This window comes from Pseudomyrmex gracilis, unplaced genomic scaffold (genome assembly GCF_002006095.1).
Source record: "Pseudomyrmex gracilis isolate BER0280 unplaced genomic scaffold, ASM200609v1 scaffold_59, whole genome shotgun sequence".
Taxonomy (NCBI): domain Eukaryota; kingdom Metazoa; phylum Arthropoda; class Insecta; order Hymenoptera; family Formicidae; genus Pseudomyrmex; species Pseudomyrmex gracilis.
In genome coordinates this window covers 458,699-478,571 of record NW_018020643.1, presented here as the reverse complement: position 1 = coordinate 478,571, position 19,873 = coordinate 458,699, and the positions used below count along the sequence as shown (strand labels likewise).

Sequence of the window (19,873 nt, the reverse complement as noted above, 5' to 3'; positions counted from 1 at the left end):
GACCGGAATGACTGACAGAAGCGGTCATTGTGTCGGCCACGAAATCACCGGCTAAATGGATCTCTCCGGGACAGATACCGCGCACGCCAACCGCGCGTGTTTTCTTTGTCGGGTTTGCTTTATGACCTTTGGCGTCTTCCTCGTTTAATGATAACGTAACGGTTCCGCAAAATCCGACCGCAATGGTCGAAAATGTAAATTTCATTAGGTAGAGAAACCCCCCCCCCCCCAAAAAAAATGTCTAGCAGATGATGTTATGCGTAAAAATCTTATATCCAACAAATATGCGACAAAACAAAATGGACTTTCACATTGCGTCGGAACAAGATTTTCATATGTGAAGTATACTTTCAAATATTTTTACAAGCAATTAAGCATCCGTAGAAAGCACAAGCTGCTGGAATTGCTAAGTACTTTACGTAACGCTAAACAAAAAAAAGAGAGAAAAAAAAAAACATGTAATCGCACATTTTACACGCAAAACATATATTCGTTTATTATTATTCAACACAAGGGAGAGAAATTAATGAATTTCGCAGAAATGCAGAGTCGACACAAAGAATAATAATAAATTGATCGTTCGTGCGAGATGTGCATGTGTGCGAGACGAACGCGAGCGTCAGATCCATCTCCTCTCTCGCCTACGCTCTCATCTTCCAGCCAGTCATTAAGCGAGATAATGGAAAAAGGGCAGATATAAAAAAAGATGGGAAAATGGGAACGTGTGCCTGCGTGTCGACAATGCGCGCGTGATTACGCAAACGCACCGCGACGATGGCGTTTGTTATTGCTGTTGTTGCGCCGCGAGGTGACGTCGCCGGATGTCAAGGTGAACCGCGTGCGCGAACGAGCAAATGCTCCTTCGTTCAAACGAACGCTCTACGCGTTGCGCGACTTTCTTCAAGATACTCAATTCTGAAGTAAACATTCGAGAAAAAAAATCTCCGTCTTGGATTCTTTAAGAGTCGCTTAAAGTACGCGCGGCTCTAAAAGAAAGAAAAAAAAAACCAACAAACGGCTTAAGTGGGTCGACTAGTCTCGCAATGAAAGCGCGCGGATATGTGGTTAGACAGAAAGGCAAAAAAAAAGAAAGAGAGAGACAGAGGAAAAATGCTCGATTAACACGTTGAGTGCCCGAAGACACGACGAGCGAGTGTGACTTATGTCCGATCGCTTGCGTCGTCTCTACGCGAGCGACGTCTCCGACATTTTGCAATATTATATGCTTATTTATAGACAATAATAAAACGTGCGACCAACGGTGTAAAAATGCGACTTGTAAAAATAACTCGTCCTGCTTTCGCACGGAGATAAATTGCGAACAATTGAGCAAGTTTAAATACCGTCACTCAACGTGTTACGCACATAAACGCGATTGGTTCTCCGCTCTGGACAAGCTTGAGGGAGTTTTTTTTTAAGCTCGCGATGACTTATGAAACTACATGTATAAAAAAATTACATAACAATGACGTTTTTACTAGGAAGAGAGCCGGCCAAAAGAAAGTTACGAAAAGCGTGTCTTGCCCCGATTGTTTTAACCGATTTGTAAACATGGCGTACCTTTTGCTTAGGAGATTCCGGGACCGGGGCGATCCTCTCGTCGGCCGACTCGCTGTTCGTTCTGTTCGTTGCTAGACGATTAGGTGACGAGCCTGCAACATAATCCGATTATTTTTTTTTTCAATTTAGATTTTTATCTTGTCAATGATAAGTTTCTTTCTTAGAAAAAATAAGTAATCTTAGAGAAGAAGTTTAATTATTAAATATAGTATATTAAATTTTACTCGTACATAAGAGATGTGTGTTACTTCTTTTTATGCGCGAAACTTGAGACGAAATGTAATTTCGAGCACGACTTGATTGTTGTTTATGAAACGTCTTGTAAAAACTTTCTGTGGTAGCGTGACTATTTATGCACGGAGAACTGGAAGTACCGCTATTGTGACCGGTATTAGTCCAAGCGAAGCGGAAACACGTTTTGTTTCAACAATAAAATTGACAATAACCACGCGCGCACGCGCGCAGAAAAAAAAGAGGAAAAAATATCCGGATTTGTAAACAGAATGTGACCGCAAGTGAAAAATAACATTTAAAAAAAATTTGGGATGCGCAATACTAATAATATATATTTCAAAGCATCGTACTGTATTTTTTTTATAACGCAATGAATTTTGTGAAGCATAATTTTAGATACCCGAAAAAGAAAATAGTTTAAAGAATTTAAAATGATTTTTCCCATTTTGCAATATTATATTACGATACATAAAAAGTTAAAAAGTTGCATCGCTCTTTCTGTGAAAAAAATGAAAAACCATTCAAAATCACATTAACTTTGTCAATCAGTGGTAACGAATACAACGTCGTTACGCCGCATTATTTTTTATTTCACATACGGTGATAACGAGTGCAACGTCGTTTTATATCTGAAATAAAAATAATATTGACATTTTTACCAGGCGGTAAAAGGCGATACGGGAAAAAGTTGTTTTAATTCTCTCTCAGCGCATTTGCATCAAACTGTTCGTTATATCTGCGTGCGATATTTTTTTCACCGTTTATGACTTATTTAACTCTTTTGCAACAATGTAAATATATGAAAAAGAGAAACAATTCATCGCTCAACATTTATATCGTTCGTCCGTCGAGAGAAGTGCCGACTCTATTCCCGAGTTTCAGGCGCGGTCTAATGTAGCTATAAAGCGGGACAGGACGTCGGACTACCGAGCAATGTGGCAATTTCCTTGTTGCAGGTAGTGATCTCAGAAACGGGATAGGTCCTCACGATCGCGTTAATTTGCAGCCGAGTGAGCATTTACGGCGCGGCCGAGGAAAGAATCGTCTTCCACGATCAAGATTAACCGTCGTTCAAAGGTTAACGGGACGGTTAATCTACGAGAGAAGCTTGGAAATCTATAAAATTAGAAGCTGAGGAAAGGATGAACTTTTAACAGGCCATTGCCTCACCATGCATCCTGCGACACGTGAAGAAAGCTCGGAATACGCGAATATAATAATCCGGCAAATGACGCGCTTCGCCCTTCAGGTAACTGCCGAGATCGCGCGCGAGGGAGGGAGAAGCAGAAAATTAGAAATCACGACGAAGAGAGGGCACCTTATAAGATCGACACTTTGCGTAACGAAACGCCAGCGGGCTTTAAAGAGCGTAGCTGTGAAATAGCAATCAAAGAATTCACGTCGGTCTCTCTCCCCGACTCCGTATAAAGCGTATACATGTTTTTCTTTGCCTTTTACCGGGTAGAAAGAAAACGTTTCACCACAGTATCGCGAACGCGAAGCTTTAGCGAGTAATTTTGATGGAACACGTAACACTGCGAGATAAATTTCCACGCGAGAGATATACCGCGTTCACGGAGATGGAAATGTAACGTGACGCGGTGTGTATCATTGTAAAAAAAAAAAAAAAAAAAAAACCAACAAAAATTTCGCAACAACGTCTGTGTGACGACGCACAACAACGTTCGTTCAACAAGTGGTTGCAAACGATAACGTAAAACGATCGATGCTTACTAGTAGCTATTTTCCGATCGGGATGAAAACGGCGAAAAAGGACGCGTAAAAAGAATGCAAATCTTGTGTATGACAACTACTCAACAAGTGGCTACTCAAGTTATATTCTCAAAGTTATCCCCGCGATCGGATAACTACACTTATGGATGATTAAGATTCACAGAAAGGAAACGCTTAAGAGCGAGCAAATTAAATGTCATCTTAACGCACAAAGCGTGTTCTTGCTTTTTGTACGATATCGCACATCAGATTGTTTTTTTTTTTTTTTTATTGTCAAGGCAGTCTGGAGTGAGGAATATTCGATCATATTTATATCGTGAAGTGAAAAAAACGTAAAAAAAAAAACAATTATAATATTTATCAAGTACAAATATATCTCAATAATGGCCGAGAAACAAACCTTGAAAGTCGCAAAAAGCCGCAGGCGCGCGGAAGAGGATTTTTTTTTTTTTTTATGACAGTGCGAATATTCGCATCTCGAAATTGAGATAAACATTGTCGAAACGGATGCCGAGACCTTGTGTGCGAATCGTTCGTGATATACATGACGTTTGTCGCGTCGACTTCCGCGACAAACGTCAAAACGCGCGCGAGATATTAATCGAAGAGACAATTGTGAGAGAGATACGTCGGGATCTCACAAAGGGGAGAAAGCTAGAGTCGCCAATTGCGCTGACACGCGCGCGATCGGCGTGTAGACCTAACCACTATTTGTGGCCCATTTAGCAATGAACTCCAATCGTGCCGAATGTGCGCGAGATGTTAACGCGATCGCGACGTTTCAAACGTCTGTCGATCGGACTCGCCTGATTTCTACTTCGAAAGCGAACGCGATGCACGAGTACGATAAAAGCGTTTTTTTTTTTTTTCTTTTTTGTCGCAGCTCGCACGATAAATCGGAACACGCGTGGTGTTGCCGTGGAGATACACGTTGCGAGAGTCGCGTGGCTCATTTAACCGGGAAACGCTATCCGATCACGTATGTATGTAAAAGCAAATTTACACGGCTCGCTCCCAAATATCGATTGCCGTCATTTCAATCGCGGACCGTATTTTTCACGACGAGCGAAAAGTGAATCACGCGAAATTAGATTTTTCTCGCGATAATCACTCTCTGTAAAATTTTCCATCGATCGAAAAGAAAAATGATCGCGCGCCGAGATAGATTAGCGACGACAAAAAAATCGCTCTCTTTTTACGAAAAAGGAGGATCTGGCTGATGTACTTTTTTATCGCAACTATATATCCGATAAAGCTGTCGAGGGAAGAGCGATGAAAGAAGCGAGCAATCGATAATCAGATAGAAAACCCGTGTCGAAAATTGTTCTATTCCCCGAGAGAGAGAGAGAGAGAGAGAGAGAGAGAGAGAGAGAGAGAGAGAGACTAGACTAGCAAAATATCTGGATTTATTCGGATCAGATTCTAATATATAAGATCCGAGAACAAAATTATGTGACCGCGAAAAAAAACCAACTACGGAAAGTTCTCTGAATACTCCAATCAATAATTTCAGTAAGGGAAGTTAATTATAACTAAAAGGGCGAAAACACACACATAAATAATGTACAAATACAAAATGACATTATGATTAAAACAGAATAAAAAATAAATGTAAACGTTTCATTAACTTTTTCGCGTCGAAATGACTCTCTTCGCACAACGAGATATTTAAGACGAATTTTAAAACATAAACATTGTTTTTCTATAATAAATATAATAAATATATATCTAATGTATGCAAACTACAGTACATCAGACTCCTCTTAATGCCGATGAAGTAAATTAAGATATTCACAAAACCATGCACAAGAATTTTTTTTTTAACACACAATGATAAACATTACACAAATATTGCAACAAAAATTATTTGTTTAACTCTTTATAAAAAAAAGAAACTTTCTTACCTCCAAAGGTTTGATAAAATTGCGACAGATAAGTGAGAATGGACAATCGATCGGGCACCGTGCAGGACGCCATGTCCTCGGCGTCCAGAAGAGCAGGAATTCCAAGATGCTGCTCGGCTGTTCTGAAAGCCAGCTCGTTGTTACCGTACACATCGTTCTTGTTAAGGCTGTCAAAGTCACTGCAACAATAAAAAAAAAAAAAAAGAATGGAATGACTTAGGGATACCGCTCATTAATCCGCCTTGTGCGCTGCTTTTATCTTTCACCCGGCGAGTGAATATTAATCTTCTCCGCTTTTGTTCACTTCAATATGTACTCTCATCCTCCGTGTCCGTATTTATTCGAAGGTTATTCGACGCGAAATGTAAAAAAAAAAAAAAAAAGAAAAAATTATTCCTTGAATTAATTAGATTGTCGATTCTCTGTGGGTGTGTACGTGGTGAAAATACTGAGAATACTGTGCTGTCTTCATAAAAACGAATATAAATAACCAACACAATGCGCAATACTACTGAATAACTTGCAAGCGACGTAATTAAATATGCTCCGTCTTTACTAAAGCGATACCCGGTGATGGTCGCGAATACGATTATATTTTCTCTTAATAAAGCGAACAACAGCAAGCGGATATGACGTAACGTTTGAAGAAGCTTAAAACGTGATAAATATGTTACCGAGTTTTCAGATTTTTTTTCAACGTCGATACTCTCTCGAAGACAAAAGCAAGAAACAACGGAGACCGAGATGAGACCACCGGCAAAATAAAAAAAAAAAAAATTGTTTATATTATTATCTCTGCGTAAAACCATTGTTATTTCAAACCGATCTTGGAAATAACTGATGTCGATGTAATGACACGCAATAAGCAGCCAGTCTTGTGACGACGAGATCAAACTGCAATATCGCCACTATAATCTTCTTGAAAATCTATTCGGGAGGATTTAAACGAGATGCGCTTTAGGATCAAAGTTCTCCTGAAAAGAGAGTTTACGTATAATTCTCGGAAGAAAAGTCCGAGAAATATCTCTGACTTAATCCATCGTCTTTTGTATAATAATCTTGACACTTTTCTGCACTTTTTTTATGGATATAATTATTGCTTCCATCGCAGGTCTGCACGTCTATTAGACATTCCGTTTTTATAACGTGAAGCGGCACTCCAATATTAAAATTTCGTAAATTTCTGATAATATTTCCCGCTTTATCTTGAGGAGTTTAAAAGCTTCGAAATATATAAAACGACAATTCTCTAGTCAGAATTAATCTCCGTACTACGAAACAATTTTTCTTTGGAACAAAATGAATCTACAAAAAAAATGATTCTTCAAATATTTGTTTTATGAACAATAGAACTTTTAAGGTCTCTTGAAAATAAAGCGGGAACTCTTTAATAAGGGGACCATGGTATTTCATTGTCAAGTTGGTGTTACCTTCACACACACACACACACACACGTGCGCGCGCTTTTCCAACATACTACGCGCCGCTTTTTCGTAAATGCCTATACGATGAGCTATGAGCGTTCCACTTTTAGGCAAATCGATAAGCACAAAAGCCCGTACTAGTGCATAACTGATCGGGCGATTCAAGTAATACTTGAAATTCTAGGTCGAAAGATGAGCACTTGATCGGCGCTCATGTACGGCTGCTCGATTTGATGGCACGATAACAACTTTTGGATATTAAATGTTTGTTACAATTTATATAGAGCGTGAAATCACACGCGACACAATGTCACTTTCCCGTTTCTCTTACGCGTACATTTCACAAAAATTCTATGTTATTGTGCAATTTTATCGCTGTCGTAAATCGCGCGGAAATCGAAGCGGCGCGTATAAAACTCACGATAATTCCGTAAAAGACAAATCGTTTCGGTCGCGCATTTTTTTCGAGGAGAGACAGCAAAAATACGCTAATAACGTGACACAAATAATAAATATATTGCTTCTTCTCGCAATATCTCTTCTTCTAACAATTGCTTCTGACTCGTGATAAATTTGGTGATTGATAAACGGCGGGCGGTCATCAGGACGACGAGGTCACGATGAGTCAGAGAGAACTCCAGCAGATCGGTGCCACACCCACTCTTTTCATTCTCGTCCTCTCGCCGTCTCTTTCATCTCCCTTCATCGCGACCGCAAAGAAAAAACCCGACAAGAAGCGAGTTGACACGTCTTTCGCTTATTGGCGATATTTCACGATACTCACCGCGCTGCGGACCACTCGGACGTTAATCGCCGCGTATATCTCACGAGAGAACGAAATCCGTTTTTATCCGTGACAAAAATCTATTTTGTTTTTTTTTTTTTTGCGATGCTGCGCGTCGAAATAAAGAAATCGCGCGCGAGGTCGCGACGTAAATGGACTATAACGTTAACTGAACTGTTCTAACAAACAGTGTAGAAAAGCAATAGTTGTCATTTCGTTTTTTTTTCGCAAATAAATCCTCCGGATTTAATAATTTCGCTTCGTATCTGACGCTCGCATCAATGTGAAATTTTAATGCAGCTCCGATAATTTCACCAAAGACGCAAAGGTCTGCTCTTTGCCACGTGATTCTCATCCAATCTTCGGGTTAGGCGCACCTGTCGGTTTCACTTTCACCCGCGCCTCTCGTCGGAGATCCACACAAGATATTCTCACGTGATATTTCTTCCGGAATACAACAGAGCACCCGGGCTCTCTTCTCGGCGCGGGATTTCGACAATAAAGAAATCGCGAGTCGAGTCGCAACCTCTTTGAATTATCAATCGCTTTATACGTGAAAAAAAAAAAAAACATCAATAGTTTATAAAGACGCATTATACGCATCGCGGCCTCGAACCTTTGTCCTTTGTAGGGAGTTAAAATAACTCGCAGTGACGAAGTTTGCCTCGAAGTTCGAACGAACGAGCGAAGAGACGAGAAGGAAAGGAAGAAAATTCCGTTTCAGAACCGCGGAAACACAGTAAAGGAAAACTTCTCGCCGCTTTACTACCTTCGCCGTTACGTCCGAGTAGATTTTGTCGGACTCCGGCCGAGACAATAAGAGAAGAGAGATGAGAAATAGTTCGCGATCCCCGTCCGTGATAAAAAGCGAATTCTCTTCGTCGTGAAATCTCGAGTACTTATGCCCGGAAAAAGCCACCAGTTCTCCTTCTCTCCAAAGATTTTTATCTTCAGACGTACAATCAAATGTTTTTTTTGTTCGCAAAAAAAGGGTTCAATTTTTCTCAAAAATATAGTTCAAACGTGCATATTCATACTTCGTGAAATTGCTTTTGAAAAGAAATGTTCTTTATTCCGTTACAAAGACACAGAAAAACTGCAGATTGCGTTCACCAGACCACGAAAAATTAAAAAAAATCTAATCCTCCATCTCGATATTATCGAGCGGGTGAGGCAGAACTGATAAAAGAACGGGACGCTTTTTTGCAGACAACAAGGAAACGATGGGAATGTTTTATTTTTGCGAACGCAGGAACTGTGCGCGCCTCTCTTGAAAAACGGTCGCTCGATTTATAACAGAGAAAACGTCTTTTGTTGTGGAATATTTTCAGGTTCGACGGTTCCAAATCCGCGCGAACTCCTTCCTGCTTTCTTCCGACATTTCGCATCGTCAAATATGACAAAAAGAATTATTGAAAAATTAATCGAACCGAATCGCGCGCGCGAGCTATTTTCGTTACAAAAGAAGATTCTTTTGGGAGTGCATTTACATGACGACGAATTTATTCCGCTCGCGATTATTTATTCAGACGCGTCAACGTACCGGAACGATTTGCAATAATTACCCGATGTTTATCTACTACGAGACATTTTATTTGACCGTCCGCCAAGAAACGTGTACGTGTACACGTCGTTCGGTCTTCATGAATAATTAAAGACGATCAAATCTCTCCGTTTGCAAGTTTATCTTTTTTTTTTTTTTTTTTTTATATCAGTTTATTGATTATCTGAAATGAAGAAAAGATAACGCAAATGCGCTCTTTACTTCGAATATTACAACACCGCGTATTCACCCTACTTGTAAGATTAACGATCAAATCTTCGGATTATTTTGAGGAAAATTGCAAAATGTCGAAGTTTACGCAAGCGTTTAAAGTTGAGACGGAATGAGGTTGTTTGAAGTTTGCCCCTTCATCAGAGATGATAACTTCACAGTGATATATAATAAAGTGCTCCGGAGACATCGATCTGTTCTTAAATATCAACACGATCCTGTATGCAGACGACCCGTATTCTTACACGAGTATCGCACGGACTCCGCGCATACGTATCTAAAGAGATCAAAACCTTGCATAAAATTGTAAAACTCGCACTTACATTCTCCGCGAGAGTATATACGGTGTCACAGAAAATAAGTGGTGCGTGAGCAGCGTGTGTTTAGTTTCGATATAAATCTCTGGTTTATAGCGCTAGGGTCAGATAGAGACATATCTCGCGCGATTATTCCCGATGTAACAGTACCTGGTAGTTTATTTTCGAAGTGGTTTATTTGCGCAACGTAACTTCAAGAAAAACAATCGTAATAATAAGAAACTTCAATTATAAAACAATATAAATTCAATTAAAACCAATATAAAGTGTTAATTAATTAATTAAAACAATCGAGAGCAAAGAATGGTGAAATCCGAACATTGATAATTGATGTTGATTTATTCGCGAAGAAAGCAGATTTTAAACATTCCCGGCAAACTGGAACGAGTTACGCAACGCAAGAATTGTTACAAGTTGTTGCGTATGACATCGTAATCCGAGAAAAAAAAATGAGTCATGCGTAACGTAAAAAAAAAAAAAAACTCACATTTCCGAATAAAAGATACGATTTCTAATTGAAGATTCTAATGACATAATATCTGATTATGTTTCGTTATCACCGACGAAAACACCGAGGCACATCCTCCGTATGACGGGCTGCTGTTGCTTTATCGATCGTCAATTCACTGAACTTCTATTTTTAGAAGGACCTTCCTTCGTCGCCGAGCGACAGCTACGCGAAATCCTGGAATTACTGTACGAAAGAGACAATCCCGTCGGAGATGCGTCGGAATTTCTGGATTTTTGCATCTGTTCGGAAAATCCCTAGAAATCCTCGAATATTTTAATGATACCTCGAAACGCGTGCAATAAATGTATTTTGACATTCGTGCGAACGAATATTTAAAGAGAGATCGTCGAATAAAATTTAATCTTCGAACTTAATCCGAAGATTTGTAGAATTCTCGTCGTCGTCTTTATTGTACGTCGAGAGATGACACAAAACTTTCACGTAGCACAACGAATTTTCTCGACGAGAATCGACAAACTGTGTGTAATCAAGACGAAACGTAACACCAAGTCAGACAATGAAGCGAGCGCGCGAGAACTTAGCCAACTCTCTATTGCTTTAATTTACACGACAATCAGCTTAAATGTGACAATTTGGAACCGTGCCAGAAATTGAGAACGATTTTGCGAACTAAATTATACATTAACGAGTATGCAACACCGACAACACGTGTGCGCGCGCGGTGAGGAAATTCGTTGCGCTCGAACGAGCGTTGCGTTTAAATAATTTTAATCATTTAAAACGGTAGTATAGTATCGCCGAAGAGAAAGCGAATGATAAAACAACGCGTTCGCGTTATCAACAAAATCTTTCCGCGCTCAATCGCGTTACGATAGCGATTACATATACACTCGACGTGTGAACTTACATGAGATCTGGCCGAAAGTGATGAATCATAGCGCAGAAGGCGAGTCCGTCTCTCCAGGAGGTAGTCATGTTTTGCACATTTACACCCGGATAACCGTCGGTAATTCGACGGCACCAAAGCTCCAGCGCCTTCGTACCTCGTCTCTCACCCATCTCGTGTGTGTTTACTGCTTTTTCTTTTCCTCTTTCACGCCTTGCGGTACTTCCTCTATGCGACCGCGCGAGTACTTTTCTCTCCTTCGCTTGGCCGACTCTTCTATGCCCCACTAGTGTTACTCTTCGATACCACCAGTTTGGTTTCTGAAAAAAAAGAAAAAAAGGAACCGGTTTTCGCGTTTCAAACATCTGTTCACAACATCTGTACATACAATATAATAACAACATTTGTGTACACACACTTATAATCGCAATTAATGTGTTTTGAAGAAGAATCGGTCTCTGCAATTATACTTTTGCTCTTTTGTGCGTGTGCTAAATTGGCTGTGCGTTTCTCGCGGGGACTGTTCCGAAGTGGCGATGTCACTAGAACTATTGAACAACGTTAAAACGAAGTTGAAAAAAAAAAAAAAAAAAAAAAAACAGCGGACATCGCAAATTGGTCCGCGATAGTCGAAAATAGTTTTTTTGTCGTAACGAGCTGTGAATACACTCTCCAAAGTCGCGAATAGGAAAAAAAAAAAAAAAAAAAACAAGGCGAGCCGTAAATTGCCAACGCCGTTCGTTGACTGTCCGGGGAACCGAATGATGTTTTGCGCAACGTGAAAGCGGGAGACTGCGCCGAACAACGCGTGAAACCGCGCACCGGGTCAACCGTGAAACCACGCGGCGTGTTCGATAAGCGTGTACCAAGTTGCATTTTATTAAGTCGTTCTAGTGTGTCATTATTATTAGATTATTGTTATTACGCGGGACCGATCCGTGTCCAAATCAACTCAATATATATATGTAAACATCGCTTCGCTACAATTGAGTAATATTCGCGTAAAGTCAGAGAAACCCGCATATTATTTGAACTTCGAAACACGCCTCGAGCAAAAAGCCAAATCCGAGTGTAAGATGAAGCAAATGTACTCAATCAACGATAGCTATTGTTCTGTACGCGTTTTTTTTTTGTTAAGCGCTCTCAAAGATCCGTGTATTGTAATTTGTCGGAATAGCAATATATGTATAAGAAAAGCTGCGCTGCGCGTAGGCGGATTTCGTAATAACACCGCAGTTACGATATTTCACGCTTGGTAAAAATTCAGGAATGACGTTTCACATAATAGAAAAGCGATATGAAATATGTAAGTACCGCCTTGCCACCACGGCGCGCAACACACACACACACACGTACAAGCTTCTCTTTCAGATCAATCAATTATCGAGCGTACATATACTTCCCCCCTCCATTTTGCAGAATTGTGGAGAAAACTCCATCGCGCTTTATTTTCATCTTTTCTCGCAAACTTTCGATGTACGACGAATCAATAAACGAGAGGAGAAAAAGAGAAGTTTCTGAGAAATTGCTTGCGATCGGTTTTTCCTTTCTTATTGCCAATGCATAAATTTATGAGTTTTCTTTTGAATTTTGGCGCAAAAGTGGAACGACGAGGCTCACGTGTCCAAATGCGAAAGAGATTCACGGGTGCTTTAAGATGCAATAAGGCTCGTAGAACCAGCTATAACATCACGCATTACACGCGATATCACGCGAATGCAAAAAACTAGAGCGGATAAGTAGTTAACGGGAAAGTGCTCGGAGTCGCTCCCCGCTTTTAGCTCCAGTTCGACCGGTTTCTGAGCTAAACACGAGATCCGCGAGCTATCCGTAACATCGTTTGTCAAACTATCCCACAGGCTTCTCTCTCGCACGAGAAGCTTTTTGTTGTCGTTACAACGAAACGCCTACGATACCGTGATTTCTGTCGCATTCGTTGCGATCACGAAGTCGATTCATTTATTTGTTTCGTTGTCAACGTGCGGTTTTACCGCTCCGTACAAAATTACACGACATTTTCTACATCTATCTCTTCTTTTTCTCAACCCGACACACTTCTCATCGGTTTTCACCTAGCCGGACAAAAATCATCGCTTTATATCTGGTTCGGTAAAAGTACTAGATTTTGCTCAGATCGCGGCGTTTTTTTGGATAGAAAAAAAAAAAAAAAATAAACATTTCAACCGAAAGTACACGGAAAATATAAAAAATTTATAATTTGGTCACGAAAACTTGAAGTTTTTTTCTCGCGTTTTTTTTCTTCCTCAACCGCACCGCGACGTGTTTCCTTCGTCGTTTAATCTTCGAACTCGCCGGTCGCACCGGTATCCCAATATCTCACCAACTTGAACCGTGATTAATGGTGCTGCCGAGAGCATGCACGCCGTGAGTGAAACGTATATAGGTGCGCAGAAATAAGTAAAAGTTACATACGGCAAAGTGGTCGGCCTTGTTCACCGTTTGCCAACAACAACCGGGAGAGGCTGTAAAGGCCGTTTTACAGGTGAGGGAGGCATCTCTCGCGAGACAAAGGGGGAGAAGGCAAAGGGGATGGCTCGATGAAGCGGGGCCGTGATAGTGACAAGCGGCGCAAACGAGCAGTATTGTTCTTCGCGACCGGTTTTCCTCCTGGCTCGTTTCTTAAGAGAAGAGAAAGAGAGAGATATATATATGTAGAAAAACGTTTCTGTTCCAACCAGTAGCATTCCCGGTAAGTTGATTAACAAACGGAACAAAACAGTTAACACGCTCTGTTAGCAACAGCGTACGCGGCATAGTTGGGAGTGATCTCAGCAGTATCACTTTTGTCGAATCGCGGTTTTATCGTTTAATCTCCGAGCGCTGCGTTGGATGTTCATACGCGCGCGCATGCACACATCTTAAACGATAAGATCGTTAAGGTGAAAACCGGACGAGCGCGAATTATTTATGAGCCATTCTAGAAAAATGAGGTGAGAATCGGCGGGGAAACAATACGAGTGAAAGTAAAAAAAAAAAAAAAAAAAAAAAAAAAAAGTGAGATAAAAGCGAAAATTATACCGCGCGCACATTCGTAATACCGTGCCCAAGACTGCTCGCGGAACTGGAAGAAAACGAAGTAATATAATCGCGGCAAATATTACTTTTGCGCGATTTAATAAAACCCAACGGCGCGAAAGGTTGCGGAAACCTGGTCTGACACACACGCTCGAGAAGCAGGGTGTAAAGTCAGGAGCGAAGTCAGCGACAGACTACTCGCATATTTATTCGCAATTCGTGATTCATGATTCGTGTGTAAAATTTGTGAATAAAACGCGAAGAGGAAAAATTCGAATAAAACTTTTTCTCTATTCGCGCTGTTTCGTAAATGCGAATCATAAATAGCGAATCGCGAGTGTGTGTCTATGGCCGCGCGTTAGCTTGCTATGTGCGGCGAGAGACGTGGAAGAAAGAAAAACATACATCGAGAACACAAGCGCAGGCCGGAGTTCACAGCAGATTCGTCTGCTGATGATATCGAAGAAGAACTTTCGAAAGACATCGGCTGTACCTGTTCGTTCGGCAAAAGTGAAGGTGCATCTATGCGACTCCGCCGTATATCGCGGATAAGAGGAGACGCGTGTGCGCGAGAAGAAGATAGGAAGAGAGAGAGAGAGAGGGGGGCAGAAAGAGACAGACATTATGAAAGATTCATGCCACCTGAGGAAGGCACGTCTCGAAGAAGAATTGCGAGACACCTGCGGCGAATCTCCATCAGCGGAGAGAGAGAGAGAGAGAGGTTTCACGGGAGATTAGGATGTCCCCGATATTTTTACAGTTAATCGCGCCGCGTCACGTCCTGGAATTGAAAAAAAAAAAAAAGAAAAAAAAATACGAACGGATACACCGCGCGCGGAGTCACTTCCGATTGATATAGCGCGCAACCAGACGCCCTTTATTTACTACGTGCCTCCACTTATACGGCTTGATTGACGAGAGAGACCGATCGAGTGACACAGTTACGAATAGTTTACGGATAGTTTCGACGCCCGATATAGACAGACGAGGAACGTGATGGACTTTCTTGCGTGTGAGGAAGAAGTTTTGCCGAGTAACCGCCGCTCCTTAACTCACTTTACGTCTCCTCCTCGTACCTTCTTCTCGTGTCCCGTTGCCGCAAGAATTTCTGAAGAAGCAAATCAGCGTTTAACAGAGTTGTCCGAGCGAAGTTGTCCGCACACGGCTTTAAACAAACAACGAGCGAAAGCGAAAAAGCTTGGAAAAGCTCTTTCGTTTCGACCGTTATCCGCCGCACTATAGTCTCGAGTGACACTTCTTGTCGTTCAGGTGACTCGACATGAAAGCGCGCCAAAGAAAAAGAGAGCCATGGCTCTCTCGTAGAAGAAAACGTCGAGTGTCCGCGATATGATGCTCAGAGACACCGTTCACACTAATTTGTGTCGCAAGATTTTTTTTTTTTTTTGTCTCTCGCCGTTTAAGAATTTTTAACGCACTCGCTTTGAGCGAGAAAAAAAAAAAAGAACGAAACTTGTATCTTGAGACATTTCTGGCTACCGCATGTACACACGTGCGGTTAATTAATCGTCTGAAGATTCCAGTACGCGAGGGAAATATTTAGGTGTAGTTAATGGGCGTGTATCGTGATGTTTACACGTTAATATTTCAAGCGCCGCTCTTCATTAATCCCCACGTACGCAATTTCGCTTCTTCTCGAGAAAAGCGTTGGGGGAATTAGAGACTATTAAAAAAAATTGCGCGGGGACTTTCCACCGTCATTTCCTCGTCGTTAACGTCTACTTGCATCTGAATTGCGCGGTTTTTAAGAGAAACCGACACACAAATTCATACAGCAAAACGTACTAGAAAAAGAAAAAGAAAAAAAATAGAGAGAAAATAAAAATATATCAAGAGAGGTAGTGTGGTGGTGTTGCGCGAGTCGGGCAGTTCCAAGCGGCAGTGCCAAGATTTTTATATATCTCGGTTGAGATTTAAAACGAAATAAGTTTTAGACTCTCAATCGAAAGTCGTGGTTTCGAGTTTAACATCTGTAACGAAACTGTTGCGAGTAGCCTGTGTGTTTCTCGAATAAAACTAAAACCACAAAATTCAGTTTCAAAGTATGTTATGTAATGTAGGTAAATTTCCCGGAAGCTACACACATACACACACGCACACACAGGAAGAAGTTTAATTCCATCATGATACACGAGTGTTCAAATAAAATGAACAAACAAAAGTAAGGACGAATATAAGTATGGAAAAACTGTGAATAAATAAATCCCGCAAGAGTTTTATAAATATTTGTAATGCTGGTGAATATACGGTAAAAAACCTATGTGGGTGGAGAAATTGAATGAACAGATGAATGTACGCAGAAGTTGTATCAAAATTTGCAGATGTTTAACTTCGCACAACTCAATTTGTCGATATCTGTGTATCCGTGTTGGCCGAATGGTGTAGAGAACAAAGAACTTTTCTTTTACATTGGTAAAAACTTTGATGGAGTTATTTATTTATTTTTGTTTTTTTTTTGCTCGGGGCTACAAGTAGTTTTGGAATTGAAAAAAACTTTCTAGTTAAAAACAAAAACTACGGGGAAAAAAAAACTATATGAGTGACATTTTCGATTGCTGCGGATCCTCGATTTAAAACATGTTTTCTGCAAGGTGCACGACTCGCTGATAAACTCGCGTGCTCGTCTCTAGCAATTAACGATCGCACTTCAACGAGCGTGTACAATCACCCCGATCGCAAAAAGCGGCTAACGTTCTTGCTTGAAAATGTGGTTAGACGAAGAAGAGCTGCTCGAAATAAAGGCGGTGGCAATCAGTAGAATTGATCATCACGTTAAGACCCTAACTAAAACGGCAACATCAATCATGAATCTGCGTCGTATATACAAATTATTGTAACGAAATACAAATTATTGTACGTCTCAATTATCTGATCCTTGGAACTGTTGACGTTCAAAGCTTAAAACTCTCTTGTCTGGGAGTTTTTTTTATTGTGACTTCGACCGTATTTGAACACTGTGCACCTTTCTATTATTATTGTAATTTTAAAAACCACGATTGTGAATAATTCATTTTATTTATTCTTAACCCTTCACGGACAGACATGGATCTCCCAGACCCACTCAAAAATTGCGCATCGGTGTTTCTAGTAAAAATTAATTTTTTAAACGCTTACATCTTCATAACTACTAGAGATTTTGTTGTTGTTTTTTTTACTGATCGACGCAGAATCGTTTAAACTTTCGATTCAACAAAACATAATTGAAAAAAAGTATTGATTTTTCGCGGAGATATTCGATTTTTTAAAATCACATGGGTCTGTCACAGACCAGTCTGTCTCCGACTCGTAAGTCATTTTTTGAGGTTTGTCCGTGAAGGGATTTAATTCTTTTTGACAGCACATTCTAATTTAATTATTATAATCATTTGAAGGACCTTATGGTCAAAAACGTCTGCTACCTCGTTCGATAAAAGGATTCTTCAGAACGTCAAACCCGTGGTTCTCATTGGTGGTCTACACGTCGACGCAATTGCAATTTCAAATCTAAATATTTCTTTTCAATCCTCGTCTTTATCCTCGTATTTGTTTTAGACGTGCGGAAAATCCGCGAGTCTATTTCAGAGCACACAACTTTGTCAATAAAATCAAATAGATAGAAATCTAACTCACTTGCGTGAGCTTTAACGAGGGACCAAGGTCGGCCGCATCGCGCGGATGACGACCACGGTTAAAAGCGCCTTCATAAAGCTGAATAACGCGCGATCGTTAGACTTAACGATACGGATAACAAAGTATCGCGTACTAATGCAACTTAATGGCGCGGAGCGTAAATTCTGAAACAACTTTATAGCGAGCGTGCTTTTATGAAAGCGTAATATAATATTGCCCGTCATTTATTTTTCTCGCAAACAATTTCACACGGAATTATAAGAGACAATCAAATCCCGAACTTGCGCAACAAATCACGCGATATATACATATATATATAGTATCGATCGCGTGATTTGTCTCTCTAGATCTTTAATAATTCGCTAAATTGCTTCTATCTGTTCTGACATTCATTGGCTTCATTGGCTACGAACAACGTTGAAAAAAAAAAAAAAAAAAGAGAGATCTGTTCAAAGGATTTCCTCGTAAAGACGCGGCGTAATCTCACAAAGCGCAACTCAGCGTACTTGCCAAAAAGGGCGAAGAGGTCCCGCGGGGGCCGAAATGATTGCGAGGGGCGATCGAGCACGTCGATGTGGGAACCACGCCGGAGTCTTTCCTTCCAAGAAGGTAATTTCGAAGTTAGCGGGTAGGTGGTCACGCGATTGCGTCTTGCATGTGGAAGAGAAGCGCGGACCGGCAGAGAGCGAGCTCAAAGAGAACCGATCCTCCAGGTCGAGTTAAAGACTACCTGTCCACCCCGAAAGGGGGTGTTGTCCGAGAGATGAGAGAGAGAGAGAGAAAGAGAGAGAGAGAGAGATGAGAGAGAGAGAGAAAGAGAGAGAGAGTCTCTGTAGGATTAAGGGTCCCAGGTCTTCTCCTTGTAAAATCAGCCCGTCGACTTTAACCACAGGTCGAAAAGAATCCGACAGAAAGAGAGAGTCGTCGTCTCGTCGTATCGTTGTTGCTCTTAAGAGGCTGTTTATCAACGATTACTTTTAGAATCCGGTGACTCACACGGGGTTCATGCAGATACGCTCTGTCCCTACTACCTACCGAAACCTGTCTACTGCCGGCGCAAACCGCAGGAGGCCACCGGCTCACACGTCTTTTATCTCTCGTTTCTACCGAACTGAGGGTTTCCTTGTTGTTTTGTTCGCGCGAACAAGCCCTAGACGGGTTTTTAGCCGGCGTGACTCACCTTCTTCTTCTTCTCCTTCTTCTTCTTCTTCTTCTTCGCTCCGATGCGCGTCCAACGAGATTCGGCCGGACACCGTGAAAAAGCATCGACAAGCGGCAGACTGACCATTACGAGAGAGAAAGAGAGAGAGAGGAAATTTTAAGGCCTCTCTCAATCAATATTTTTCGATGCAATGCATTATGTTAATATAATATCGGTAAATCGACGAATCAACATTTAAAAAACCGGAGTTTGTCCACTTTTGGTAAAGATTTTTGTAAGCTGTGTATCGAGTCTTGTCTAATTAAAAAGAAAAAAAGAATACAAAATACAGACCAGCGAGATCAAATTTTCTTGACGAACGAAAGAAAGGATTATATTATCACAATAATCGAAGATGTTGTCGCGCCGCCGCCGGTTTGCTTGTCGCGAGGCGAGGAACGAACGCGCGACGTTTAACGCGCGAATAATCTCTCTCTCTCTCTCTCTCTCTAAGCCCGATACGCGTTTCTTGGCTCTGTGCACGTAGCGCGCGAAAACGTGCAATACGAAATACGTCTCTATAAACGTCGTAATGGAAACCGATGCGACGTCGCATGCCAAGTTTAAGCCGCACATCTGCTCGATAAGGTTTATTCTCCCGGAAAAAAACCGATTACGACCGAACGACTGACTAATGGAACGCTTATCGGTGAGAGAGAAGAGAATTTTCATCGGGGAAAGAGAAGAGACGAGACAATCAGAAGAAATCACTGTGTAGAATCCATTCGTGGAAACGGAGAGAGACTACTACCGTCGCTGACGCAGCGTGAGGTGCGACACGCAGCGATAAAATAAAGCGAAGGGAGATGTAGCAACGAGTAAATCTCGAAGAGAGAAAGAGGGAGAAACGTGAGAATATCCTCTGCAAGGCGTAGAAATTCTAGAAAAAAAAAAAATAATCGCGGTAGGTATATTCGGTG

The 19,873-nt window shown here is 41.1% G+C and overlaps 1 protein-coding gene across 2 annotated transcripts in view; it reads right to left on the bottom strand.

Annotated features, from left to right (window-relative positions):
* LOC109854067 (MICAL-like protein 1) overlaps positions 1-19,873 on the bottom strand; it is a 30,683-nt gene that overhangs the window by 9,531 nt on the left and 1,279 nt on the right. Inside the window, exons 1-4 of one of the 2 annotated variants that reach the window (XM_020426788.1) lie at positions 11,506-11,564; positions 11,111-11,409; positions 5,433-5,611; positions 1,561-1,652 (exon numbers count right to left, since the gene is read on the bottom strand). In XM_020426788.1, coding sequence (XP_020282377.1) covers positions 1,561-1,652; positions 5,433-5,611; positions 11,111-11,262 — 423 coding nt within the window. In that variant the 5' untranslated portion in view covers positions 11,263-11,409; positions 11,506-11,564. Of the gene's footprint in view, positions 1-1,560; positions 1,653-5,432; positions 5,612-11,110; positions 11,410-11,505; positions 11,565-19,873 lie in introns of those variants that run through there. The other variant, XM_020426787.1, reaches the window with a different exon arrangement.